At 32.4% G+C, this 14,281-nt stretch overlaps 1 protein-coding gene across 3 annotated transcripts in view; it reads right to left on the bottom strand.

Annotated features, from left to right (window-relative positions):
• The window catches only part of LOC129222771 (endothelin-converting enzyme homolog), a 150,598-nt gene that overhangs the window by 81,929 nt on the left and 54,388 nt on the right, over positions 1–14,281 (bottom strand). Inside the window, exon 1 of one of the 3 annotated variants that reach the window (XM_054857302.1) lies at positions 12,246–12,367. The exons of the other annotated variants lie outside the window; for them this stretch is intronic. Within the exon in view, the coding sequence (XP_054713277.1) occupies positions 12,246–12,263 (18 nt within the window). The 5' untranslated portion in view covers positions 12,264–12,367. Of the gene's footprint in view, positions 1–12,245; positions 12,368–14,281 lie in introns of those variants that run through there. 3 annotated transcript variants of the gene reach the window in all.

The following is a 14,281-nucleotide window of genomic DNA, read 5'->3' as shown; positions in this document are numbered from 1 at the left end:
GTTTTCTACTATTTCTATTGCGGGACTTCTCTTTATTAGTTGACTTAAAAAATTGAAAACTATCTATTACAAAGAATAAGGTTCATCAAGTTTAATGCATTAGTTTGAGAATTTTTCAATCCTTGACTAATGAATAAAAAGCGCTTGAGTCGTAATCGGTAAGGAACTAAGGAAAAGAATACATCTTACGTTGCTTCTGACGTAAACAACTGACGTGATACTGTCAGCTAAACAGAAGAGAAATAAGTGCCTTGTTGCCAAATTACGGAGTTAGAAAATGAGAGTAATTCAACGCCGAAAACGAACTGTGACGTAATGAATGACATCTGGCAATGGACCAAACGGGGTTAGTTGAATGAATCTAAACATTCTTTGAAGGCCCGACGACCACCCCTAAAGACTTGATTGGATCAATCGGTGATCAATGGAGAAGGAAAAACTAATCAGTTTTTGAAGCTATCGATTTTGAGATTTTGCGCGTGTTCGTTGATACATAAGCGTGATCGGAAGTAGATGCTGAAACAACTTGAGAGCGAAAAAAAAATCTTTATCCTCGATTTTTAAAAAATATAACATTTACAGTGGTGGAAAATCAAAAATTCATTTCTGTATCAGCATTGTATCAGCAAAAATGTCAATTTTGTGTCAGATCGAACAGTTTTGTATCAGTAAAAACACCATTTTGTTTTAGAATGATCAGTTTTCTATCAGGTAAACTCAGTTTTGAAACAGAATTTTTAATTTTGGACTTCACACTTTGAAGCAAACACAACATTTGTAGCAAAAAAGTACATAAATAATTTTTAAAACCCAATTTGGTAGCAATATTGTCATTTTTAAAAAAAGTGTAAAACCAACTTTTGATACATGTATGATTAATCATAATACATACCTAACTAGAATCTTAATTTAGTTGTTTCATAGCATTTGTTGATATGCAAAGATTTAAATCGTCAATTAAAAAGAATCAGATTAAAAACGCATTACGAGTTTTGTTGGGAACAAAAAGCACCCCTCTCAAAATGGGTTTTAAACTAACTTGTAGAGCTATAGGAGCTAAGGGACTCCTGATCATTGCAAAGCGGCAGTTTTAAACATTTGAAAAGCTGCTTTGAAATTCATGGTCTAATTTATGGTAGTAATATATTTTGCTCTATAGGTAAGGACTTGAATTGAGTTGAACCTAGGATTGTCTGTTAAAATAGAAACTCATAGAATATGCTGTTCTAATTAATTGAGAAAGTTGGAACAAACTTTATTTGATGAAGAAAGAAAATCTTTTTCAAACGGCATTGAATGTTTAGGGGTGTGGGAAATCTTACATCCCTTTAATAGGCAATTTACGTGAAATGTTAGCTTAAAAAATAAATTATTAAAAAAACTAATTCAATATTGAAAATAAAAAACCCCAGTTGCAAATCCCCGGGGCTCAAAGTAATTTTATACCACATTTTAAGGCTGTAGGTGCTATGGGGTCTCCTGGACGCAGGCCCGCCACAGACTTCCTATCACAATATCTTTAACGTTACTTTTCTTTAATCTATAGAGATTACATGATACAGAAAACAACTATAGTATTAAAATTAAAAAATACCTTTAGTATATGTAGGTAGTATATGTATTACATTCAAAGCCAAACAGGAGAAAAAAAAAACCTTTAAAAACGTACTTATAGGTAGTTTATAATTATTACAAAAGGAAAAAAAAGGGGGAAAGGGGAGAGGGGGGAGAGAGCTATGCTAGTATAAAGATGTGAGATTATTTTTTACTTCGGTTTAAAAAATAAAACCTTATTTGGATTGGATCTACTGTTTAAGCATGAAAAGTAAAGTTTTTGGGCGCAAAAAAACATTTCTTTTAACAGAAAGATTTGAAAAAATAAAATAATGATTGAAAAATTGCATAAATTAAAAGTTTTAAAAAGAAATAAAAGTTTTTATAACTTAACATATCATGAATATAATTTAGAAACAATTACATTGTTAAGGTATCCACACTTACACAACCCAACGTATAAACTTTAAATTTTCTCATCTCGCATCAATGTCTGAAATTTTACTTTTAATACTTGAATTAATAGGTCCCCCTTTCACTAAAAAATAAAATCTTCAAAAAAAAAAAAAAAAAGAAAAATATAAAAAAATAAATCAAAATTCTTCAAACTCTACAGATTTTTTCCGTACATAGCCCTTAGAAGTTTTAAAAATTCTTTAAAAAAGATATAAGTGTTGGGAAATTTTAATTTTAACAACTACAGAAGAAATTATTTATCAACATTTATATGAAAAGAGAGCTCACTGATTCTTTTCAGGGAATAATTTAGCATTACTTTTAATTTTAATAATCAGCTCATTTTCAGGAGTAACATTTCATTGGCTGGGAAAAAAAAAAACTTTTAATAATCAGCTCATTTTCAGGAGTAACATTTCGTTGGCTGAAACAAAACAAAACAAAAAAAAAAGGATGTGAACCCCATATTGCTGTTTTGTATGTCGATTTACACATTACCTGCTGTGACCACATATTTGCATTTTATTTAACTATACTCAATGTCGATGTGTTACTTTTGATTAGTTCGAACTTCACTTGGTATCAGAGGAACTTTTCTTACTAAGCATCAGCAGAAACGATAGATAATGTGATAAAAACAATATTTTATTTTATAACTTAAAAGAAATAGTTGCAGGAAAATGTGTTGAAAACTCACTTTTTAAAAAATATTTAAAAGAAATGGATGCGTGGTAGAGATTATACTGCTTAAATGCAGTTTAAAACAAAAATATTTTAATATTTTTATGAACTATTAAGACACTTTTTCTGCACATATATTATTAAATTATAAGTACAACTTAATTTTATTCAAAACGTGAAATAATTATTAAAATAAGAAATAAAACAAGTCGATTGAAAGTAATATAGGTTAAAATAACTTCCATTTTGCAAAATAATTGAAAAATTAACTAGTTTAACTAGTTTGTAATCAAAGTTTAATAACGGTAAATTAAGGTGCTGGACCAGTAGACGTTCTGAATTTCAAGGTTGCTTCCTTTTAGTTCATTAACATTGCCTGCTTCTGAAAACAGAAATTCCCTATCAAGGCTGTAAGCTGGCACACATATTACAGTAAAACAAAATGTAACCAAATATTCGGTTAGCATTTAAAACAAATATTTGGTAATCAAAACTGGGCAAAATATGGTGTATTCGGTGCATATCTAATCAAAAGTAAGTAGTCCTGCATTGAATTTTAATCCTGATTGCTGAAAGGAGTTCCGTTTTTTTTTTCCTTTCACGCCAAGCTTTTACAAAAATAAGAAAGCACGTTTTCAACTGTGTTGAAAGACGGAGGTTTTATAATCAGATGCCACCTTTCATTAAACAAACAAAGTTAGAAGATTATATTTTAACATATGTGCAAAAGAATGCCATAAAAACCAGTGCTATATTTATGTATTTTTGTCTAACAGACTGAAGTTTAATGTGTTACGCAAGATCAGTGGAAAAGAAATAAGCTCCCGCGAAATTGCTTGATGTTCTTCTAATAAGCGCGTAGAAGGACGTTTGAGCTAACAACTAAAAGCGAAATTTAGTACCCATTAAACGAACAATAAAAGTTTGCTAATCACGGATATAAAAACGAAATATTTTTTTAATAAACCTTGCCATTACTCTTTACATAGGAGTCAGGCTAAATTTTAAAGGAATATCTGCTTGACAAGAAAAAAATAATTATAGAATTTGGGAGAAATTTAAGTACCGGTTTTGTAAAAAATGAAGAATAAAAGATTATTAGAAATAACAATTAATTTTATTTGTGCTTCATTACAAGGTTTTACATATTTGCTTGGTTATTTTCATTTTTGTTTAATTTTATTGAATTATAATATTATTTGAAGTAGGAAATAATGAGGATTATTAAGAGGAAAAATTACAATTGTGTCTAGATTCAACTAATTACAGAGAAATGTCTTAGAGAGTGGCATCAGCCCATTTTGACTTAAGTATATCCACTCTAAAAAGGAAATTAAAAGATCGTTCACAAAACAAGCCTGGGCATCCTGTAATATTTAGTAGCTAGGAAGAGCAGGCATTAAATCATATCAGAGAGAAAAAACTCACACAAACCATTGAATTGAGGGGTTTTCATTCTTTCTAATGTTTAAATAATGATCATCTCAATTGGTTTTAGCTGCAGTTAGATTATATTTCTACTTGAGAAATTATGTTTACCTAAAAATAAGTTTTTAAGTATACTTTGTTTTTATATTAATTTACATAAATAATTTGCAATTTATATAAATAGCTTTCTCACTAGAATACACGTCTTGAGTTTATTTTTCAAAATCATTGGTCCTTCTTGATACCAATATCTGTTTTACAGCTTTTTCTAATGGATTTACAGAGTGGGAGCAAGCAGCCCCAGCGCGGGGCTACTTGAACCCAATTTTTAAAAATAGAAAAAAAATATAAAGAGTTAAAATTGTTGTGTTTAAAAAAAGGCTTTAGGTGGTAGCAGAACGTCTGAAACGTGGTAAAAACAAAGTTCACATTATGAGTTTAACAAAATGTTCAGTGTAAAACTGGCAAAAAGTACGAAATTTCGGGTCCAAATAGCCCCACTTTACGGTACTCAGTATCATATATTGAGTAACAGTAATATTTTGTTGTAAGTCAAAAATTATTTTCGTTACTTATAAATGATAAAGTTCTTGTTATCAACATTAAAAATATTATTTAAGACCTCCTAATATTCGGTGCAGTATTAATTTAGTTAATATTCAACTTATTTGTATTTTAAATAATTTGTACAATTAGTCAAGTGCATGCCGGCAAAGTGGATAAGGCCAAGTGAAATCGATCATTTACTAAATTACTTACGTTTTCATGGATTAATTAATTCATTTGCATTACTTCTAGGGATTGCAATACCGGACTGAAAATTCAATACCCGTATTCGGTATTTAAAAAAAAAAATACCGGAAAACCGGTATTAATACCGGTATTTGAAATTTCTCCAAAATGGTTGAAAGTATATTGTTTCGTTGCGACGCTTCATAATTTTGTACAAAAATTGTATTATTTATGAAAACGTATTTTGATGAAATATAAAATGAGGAAAAAATGTCATAACAAAAAATCAATAATTGTGAAAAACAATGCATTTAATGAATTATCTAAGCCTGGAACTCGTTTTAGTGCTCAACTTTACTACAGTTGAAAGTATTCTTTCTGAATTCACGCAGGTCGGTGGTATTGTTAACAATGTGCGATTCATCTCCTCTAATTGTCTAGAAGTATTTTATCTTCAAATAATTCGGTCTCTTGCTTGTTATTTTTGGATAAATTCTCTTGTGTGCGTTTGTTTCTTTTACATTGTGTGTATTATTATTGTTATTGTTTAAATTTATAACTAATTGTAATTTCTTTCCGAGAGACGATACTTTTCCAGTATTAACACCATTTTCTCTTGAGCAGGAGAGATTTGTGTATGCTTTTTATTAGCCCTTTGGATTGAAATTTACAATAAACTTGACTAAATTTAATCTTTTTTGTTTCTCTTATTCGTTTTTTTTTTTTTTTTTCTTAAATTCTTATATCTAAGATTATGTTTCTTTTATAATCGAATAGAAAATATTTCATTCGAAGAATATTTTATTTTTCTCTTTTGTCCATGTAAAAGAAAGGTGAAATTTTTCCAGTTTTTTGAAGGTCGCAAATTACAGGCAAAAATGAAAAATACTGTTTCAATGCAAGTTTTAATATAAAATACTTTGTTCTTTCATTATGTCCTGTTTTTTTTTCAAAACAATTTCCAGTTTGTTCATTTTGAAAAAACTCAATAATCTTAACTGCTTCACTTCGCCCCACATTCCCCTACTATTTTGCTTACTTTCAAAGACAAAAATCAAGTCGAAATATACGAGCTATTTTGTGTACTTTAATGATGAAAATATTGAATAATCAAGCGTGCAGAAACACCTTTTAGGCAACTAAGTTACACATTTAAAGTGCATTTGTTTTTTCCAGTTTCATATTAACGTTCGTATTTATAAGTTACTGGTTGTACCAGGGTAATCCGCATGCAAGCCTGAGACTGAAGAGGAGAATTTACACCAATGAGAAGCAAAATAGCATTTGAAGGTAAAGTGAAACAATTACAGATTTATGAAATACTTCAAGAAAATGAAAAACATATTTACCTCTAATTGATTAATACATTGACTTTAATAATATGGGGGAAGACTAGGCTTGCCAGATTTCTAAAATATTCAACCGGAACACCGGAATGTCCCCCCCCCCTTATGTGTATTCAAAAATGAAACACATCCTTGGCTGGTTTTTAGAGTGTTTTAGAGGGTAGTTCTTTCTTAATGCCATGAATAAATGTTTACTAATAATGAACCTAAACCACGGGTAATAATAAAGGACACAAGCAAAAATTGTCATTTATTTTTTAAAAGAAAAACTGAATGAGGAATAGAAATTTGAACAACTTTTCATTCGCTAGGACTTCAAAAGTCTTTTTTAGTTTTGATATTGTTGTAAAAATCTTCACACGCTAATCCGATATTTATTTAACATGTCAATGTTAGAAATGACCAAGTAACTATCCTGAATAATCCTTCATAGTTCATTGTTTTTAGACCTTGGTCATCTATAGTCAAAATTTATCTTTTACCGGTACGTGAAGTAAATCGGCAGAGACACCGGGATTTTGTCTGAAAACCGTGCCGTCTGCCAAGCCTACGCACGACTAGATTAGCCGATTGCGGCAACCAGTAGTTCATCTTTGTTATGTCTTCAATAATCTTTGTTATTTCGTCCAACTTCCGCATGATTCAAATAATTAAATAAAATATATAAAGCAAAACAAAAACTAACGAAATTAAAAATAGTACTCGGAAAAAAATTCCAAAGAGGCTGGAAATAAATAACGTTTCAAAACTTGCATTTTTTGATGCAGTGTCAAGCATTCTGATATAGAGGATTTAATTGAATTTGAATGAGATTTAACTATTTTATGTGCAATGTTCATTAATAAGTTATAGTTTAATATGAGTTTTCGCCCATATTTATTATTACACATTAATCAGTCTTTCTCTTCAAATTTCTACTGATCTGCTATAGGAGCCAAGTTGGCATTAATTCTATGCTAAAAAAATCCCTAAAAAATAAGAATGTTATTTAATAGTTTTCATTGTTGTTTATTAGTTTAAACTAAAACAGTACAAACTTATCATTTAGACTACAGTTTCAATAATGCATTGAATATTTTAATTTTAAAAACGTTAAATTTATTAGATAGAGTTAAAATTCCTAAAAAAATGTAATAAAATATGAAAAATGTTTTTTTTTTTATTTCCAGAGAACATTTCGATAAGCTTGATTTGAACTAAAAAGTATGAAATAAAATAAGTTTTTTTTTTTTTTTGACTTATCTCGGGCATGTTTAGCAATGCTAAACAACCCCCATGAATCCAAATATCTGCAAAAAATCCAAGAACAGCAATGGGTCACTAAGGACCTCGTCCTTCAAAAAACCCAAACAAGATAGAATGTGCTCAGGTGAAACCTCTCCAGCAGAGCACCAGTGACACTCCGGAAAAGTCTTGATATTCCCAGAGAATCTAAGAGCTTTTGTGTGGCCACTCAGGAATCTCGAATATGTTGTCTGGAGGAGTCTACCCTTGAGTCTAAAAGACTCATCAGGACATTTTGCAAAATACCAGGCGTGTCTGGGAGGTGTTTTAAATTGGCGATTGAGCTCCATTTTTGAAATTGTGGAGATCTCACTGAAAGTAAGATCTCCACAAGGGCTCACACCCTCCGCAGCAGCAGATCTAGCCAAAAAGTCAGCCCTTTCATTACCCTCAACTCCAACGTGGGAAGGGATCCATTGAAAGTGAATTGTATGTCCTGATGAAAGAGTATGTAGTAGACTCAGAATGTCCAGGCTGCTCTTGTCGCCCACATTACTCCAATTAGCGAGGTGCTGAATTGAGGCACGACTGTCAGTCAAAATCCAGATTTCCTGGAAACACTCCTCCCGCTGAACAGCACACTGCAGACCCTTCCTGATAGCAATCAGTTCTGATCTAAATACTGAACAGAAATTCGGGTTTCTGATTGTGCCCGTGCATGATTTCTTGATTGCAGCACTTAAAAATTGCAGTTAAACTTAATATCGTTGTATTTAGGTTAAATCAAAAGCAACCAATAAAGTTTAAATTGAAAATTTATAGGAAGAAGAAACATAGGTGGTATAGCGAAAACTATCCGGATCAAGCTGTTGACCATCTGTTTCTTCTCTCTCTCTCTTTTTTTTTAAATTTAAACTTTATTGGTTGCTTTTGAAACCAACTAATTGCAATTTTTGGGTGTTGCAATCAAGAAATCACGCACTTTTCATACTTTTCAGTTCGAACCAAACTTATAGAAAAAATCTTCAGAATTAAAAAAAAAAATATTTTTTGCACTTTTCAACGTCAAACCAGAAGGACGTAAGTCATATTTTGATAATTTTTAATGGAGAGAGGAAAAACTTTTTTCTGGCCCATGCAAAGGATGGGACGCGCACTCTTTTAACCCTGGTAAAAAGTTGAAAAGAACTTAAAAAAAAATTAGTTTGAATTCTGAAATTTTGAATTCAAATTATGTTTTTCGCAATCATGAACTGCGACAGGACCCTACTCATTGGAGTTATTGTTTCTAGAAACGGTTCCTGGTCCCCCCCCCCAAGCCTGCCGCTCCTCCTGGGCGCTTGCGTGTGCATAGTTGTGTGTGTAGGCTTGTGTGTGTGCGTAGACCTGTGTGTATGCACGTAGGCGTGTGTGAGTGTATGCGTGTGAAGTTGTGTGTGTGTATGTGTGTGAAGTCGTATGTGTGTGAGTGTGTGAGCGTGCGTGTGTGTAGGACATGGACGCCTCCGACCAGGAGAAGCGGATAACCCAGGACCGGAGGAGTCGCGCCTGCAGAGGCCGGCGGGCGGTGGTGCTGCAGAGGCCCCTGGTCCAAGCTGAAAAAGGAACCGGACATCAAAGACGGTCAAGTGAGGACCATAAGCAATCGTGATTGCTCAAAAAAAGAAAAAGAATTACATTCACATGGCTCGATGCGGAATAGGCTTCTAGATACAAAGTCCTAATAAAAGGAAAATCGCAATTTTTGGACTTACGTCAATCTGGTTCTAAGGAACAGATTTTACTTTTTTTTTTTTTTGTATTTTGAAAATTATTTGAGATAAAACTTTTTGAAATTTAAAACAACTTTACATGTTACTTATCTTTATTAAAAATTTAAAAAAAAGACATTTTTTTAAAAATATAAATACACTGTGAGTACGAGAGGATAGCTTATATTTACCATTATCTGCACTAAATATTAGAAGTTTGTATGCTTGAATTTAAAAGCAGTGTTGAACAAGTACAGTGGAAAAAAAAAACACTTTTGAAAACGCTTTTAAACAAACAACTTAATTTGAATCACAGAAAGCTCGAAAACCTGCATTGTCTGAAAAATTCAAAATGGCCAAAACTTACAAATATATGCATGCTTAAGTTCAGCCTTGAAATTAATTTATTAAATTTATCTACAAAACGAACTTTATAACACCATTATTTTTCATTGTTTTCGGCAAAAACTTGACAAAGTATGTTGACTTTTTAACTACTATTGCTTTTCACTCTTTTTGGAGACAACTAAAAAGTGGAAATAAAACGCAATTATTATGACAGAGAAAGTAAACTACAAAATACTCTTTAAAAATCAAACTAATTACTCTACATTCGGTCCCCGTTGATAATGCACTTTAGCCACTGTAGCAAAAACTGGCAATTTACCGGAATTTTCCTCCTTTGGCCGAAAATGTGCCCATCCAGTGCTTTAAAAATTAAATTTGAACTTTCACATTGTAATGCAGCACTGAGGAATGGAATTTTTATCACAGGAAACTTGTGCTTGCTTTTCTTACAAACAAGGAAACTAGAAAAATCGTCAAGTGTCACGATAGAATTATGCTTGTCAAAGAATGAGAAGGAATTGAAAAATAATGAAACGGGGGAAAAAAAGGGGAAGAAAATGAAACATGCGCAGTCTAAGAAACAATAAATTGTTGCTAAATATGTAGTTAATTATAAAAGTACCTATATTATTTCTTACATACTGTTTGATTCGTGTTGTTATTCGTATTTTTAACTCTTACCGTCCCCGTCATATTTATAGCATAAATCAAACTATTTCCCTTAGTATAGATTAGAGGTGGGCAATGTTGGTTCTTTTTAATGATCCATTCATCAGAGGATCATTCATTCTTTTGATCCGTTCATTTAACTCGTTCATTGTATGCTATAGCTACGTTGATTAAAATTGTTTGTTTCAATTTTTCTCTGAAATCGCTTCGTTTTGTTTTCTAAATTTGGCTTTGAGAGTGAATATTGCTTGCAAAATGTAGGATTCTGATAGATATTAAAATAAATATAATCGTCTTGCTTCAGCTGTTTTATTGCATAAAACTCGATTGTGTGTGTGTGTGATAAAATGATTTAGTAAAAGATTCAGAACAGCAAAATTGGAAAGCGTTAAGGGAAAAGAAATAAAATTCAATAATGCTATTGCAATGGCAAAAAACAGGTGTTTTTCTTGCAGAATAAAGACTCCTCAATCAAATATGTAAATCATTTCGTGTTTAAAAAGCACCAAACAAAATTTCTATGTTAGAAAAGATAACATTGTCCGCCTCACGATGCTTGGCACTCTTCAAGCAGCACAAATCAATTTTTTACAAACACGTCGCTTACAAAAGTGTAAGCAAAAAAACTGTACTTCACAAAGAGTACTTGTTTCAACAATGATCTATTTAGCAACCCAGGTTTTCTCTCGTTTTCATTCAATTTTCAAGTAAATTCGTCCGAAGAGCAATCGTGAAGTGGACTGCATCAGTCCTTTTGATCACTTTTACACATCTTTCATTTACTTTTTTTTTCGGTTTTCATATTTTGCATTGGTTATCCGTGTCATTCATAATTTCTTCACTTTTCGATCTCAAAATTAAGAATTGAAAATATAAGAATTTAGAGCGGTGTTTCGCAACCTGTGGGTCCGCGAATCACTAGTGGTCCGCGAGCAATTTTCATATGGTCCTCAACAGCTAGTGACAATTAATCTATACCATTTTCATAGTTGTAGTTAAATTTAGTTGTAACTGTGAAAATATTACTATCCTATGTTGTCCGCTTGTGATTCGGAAGGGTACCAAGTGGTCCTCAGTAGTGACAGTTAAGAACCAGTGATTTAGAAGACACTTTATACCAGGGCTGCGGAGTCGGAGAAAACGACCGATTCCGACTCCAACCCCGGAAATTTTAAGGTCATCGACTTCGATTCTAACTTTGCAAGCACTGGCAGAGCTGGGGACTTTGATTAAAAATGCGCGACTCCGACTCTTGGAGTTTAAACCTTCGACTCCGGACTCCGACTCCTCTAACTCAAAATCATTCTGACTCCGACTCTGCAACCCGGCTTTCTACGGTTCAACAGATCTCAAGAATTTTAAGCAACGACCAAATACTTTATTTTCCAATGTCGTTCAACACTTGTTGACTTTTCTTGACAAAGGCGAGTCTACATTTTTAATTTTAGATCCTAATTGCTGTATTGAATAACAAAATGCTACCTAAGCGTACCCATCATAACTCAATGATGGCAGCTCGAGTTTTAGAGGCGTAGTATCTTAAGAAAAACTCCATGGAAAGGGGGGAGGGGATATTAATTCTATGGTATGTTGTCCACTTGTGATTCGGAAGGGTACCAAGTGGCCCTCAGTAGTGAAAAGGTTGAGAACCACTAATTTAGAGGACACTTTTTTAGGTCAAACAGGTCTCAAGAATTTTAACCAACGACCAAATACTTTGTTTTCCAATGTCATTCAACACTAGTTTAATTAAAATTATTTTACGAAAACAAATACACATCTTAAATTTTAGATCCTAATTGCTATGTTGAATAAAAAAAAAATGCTAGCTATACTTTCCCTTCATAATTCAATACTGGTACCTGGCAGCTCGAGGTTCAGAAGCGCAGTATTCTAAGAAAATCTCCATGAGGGGGAAAAAAACACACGCAGTTTAGCAAAAGGCTACGAATTTCGCGCTACTAACTGCGCCTTTATGTTAACAGGCTGGTCTAAGGTTAATGGGAATTTGGACTACGAGCGATTATATAATTTATGAAATTGTGGTAGCTCTTACCTCATTGTCAATCCACATGTTATCACCCACACTCGCAGCTTGCGCTCTCCCTTCATCCAAACAAGACGATACCAGGCGACCTCCTGACAATCAGCCGATTTCTTACGAGCACCACAACCCAGATACCCACTTCCCGGCGTAGTAAATAAGGCGACAGATGAGTTTTTCCCTACGCAAAAATGAAAATCCCGACTGTTTTTCCCTGCGTTTCTTAAATAAACAGTGATTACTTTCCTGTCATTAGCTAAGTTTATCTGCGAATGGAGGATTTTAGAGATTTATGTGAGTGGGCTTTCTTTGAGTGATGAGTGTTTTTCTAGTACATTGGCTTCCTGCTATTTTAGTAACTGAAATTAAAAATAAGATTTAGCACCTTTAACAGTATGGATGGGAAAAGCAATAGTAAATATGTTTTATGAATTAAAATTCCATTTTAGATGATGAATAAAGAGCAGAAAATTATTTGAACCTACTCAACTTCTGGGAGCAAAATGCTACCTTTGTGCGTTGATATGGTAGCAACAGCGCTATAAAGTAGTGGATCTTTTCACTACTAAGGACCTCTTGGTACCCAACCGAACCCTAAGCGGGCTACATACAGCAGAAATAATATTTTTACAACAATTATATGAGGTGAAATGATATGAATCCCCAAGTTTTATTTAATAAATTTAATTTCAACTATAAAAAAGATATAGATTAGTTTTCACTGGCTATTTGCTCCATACTAGTGCTCCATAGACTACGTTACGTTTACGTTGAAAATCACTGCTTTGAAGTACGAATGCGTAATTCAAACTACAAACGCATGTTTCGATGTTCAATGGATTCCTTTGTCACTTAAAAAGATGTCAGCCTCAGACATGAAAGCCTTCCAAATGCGACATCGTTTTGTAATTTGTATTTAAGAATGGATTGAATACAACTCAGTAACAGACGCATGCTATTTTAAGTTACTTATTTGTGTGTTATAAAATCAATAGGGGGCTAACGCCCCCTACACGCTGCCACTCATCAACCTCCGAGAACTGCAAGCAGTTCCAGTCGGATCGATTCTCGCCTCTCTTCTTCACTACATAGTAACTACATCTTTATAGTCTATGAAGTCACTAAATACTTCATTATAGTCTATAGTTCAATAAAACTGATTATAAGATATTCTAACTACTAAATTTTATTTGGTCATGCTAATCTCGCTCTCTCTTGAATGAAACGAAAAGTGCGCAGTTTGGTGATTGAGCCAAAATCTAAAGTATCTATATATTCCCCACTATCGAGCGCCTACTTTAACTTCAAGTGCTTTTGTTAAAAAGATGAAAAAGTAATTTACAAATTAGTATATCAGTGCGTTTTTTTAAACTTATTTAAATAATTTACTTTACTCTATTATTATTATTATTATTATTATTATTATTATTATATTTATTATTATTATTATTATTATTGTTGTTATTATTATTATTATTATGTTACAATTGTTGCAAAATTGATCAATTTAAACCTTATTGTGGTGAACAATCTATTAGAAAATTCAATTAGATCGAATTTATGATGAATGCTTTGAAATTTTTCATACCGAGCAGCTTAGATGACAATTGTAAGAGGGGGGGGGGGGGGACAATTTTCAAAATAACTTTTTCAGTCACAATTGAGTTCTAAACTTCACTGTATTCGTTTAAATTTAGGTCTCATACAACGTCTAGGACTTATTTTCAGCATTATTAAGCAAACATAGCCCGATTTACGCTATTTTTCTTAGATTTTTCAGTGTTGAACATTATTATAATTATTTTAAGTAATTAAATTTTTTTCCAAATCACATAGGTTCTTGATTAGGCATTGCAGCACTAATTTTTTTTCTGTCTTGCAATAAAACATGCAAATTTGGTATACAAATGAGTGATTTTAATGGTTGAAGAGTTTGCAAAAAACCTGTACCCTCTCGTACTTAGCGTCCTACATATAGGACAATAATATAATATTGAATAAAAATTAAAATTTCAACGCGGGATTTTTTAAATTATTTTTCCAGTTCA

The sequence above is a fragment of the Uloborus diversus genome, chromosome 5 (genome assembly GCF_026930045.1).
Source record: "Uloborus diversus isolate 005 chromosome 5, Udiv.v.3.1, whole genome shotgun sequence".
In the NCBI taxonomy this organism is placed as follows: Eukaryota; Metazoa; Arthropoda; class Arachnida; order Araneae; family Uloboridae; genus Uloborus; species Uloborus diversus.
Note: the sequence above shows the minus strand (reverse complement) of the source record. Positions and strands in the feature narration are given on the sequence as shown.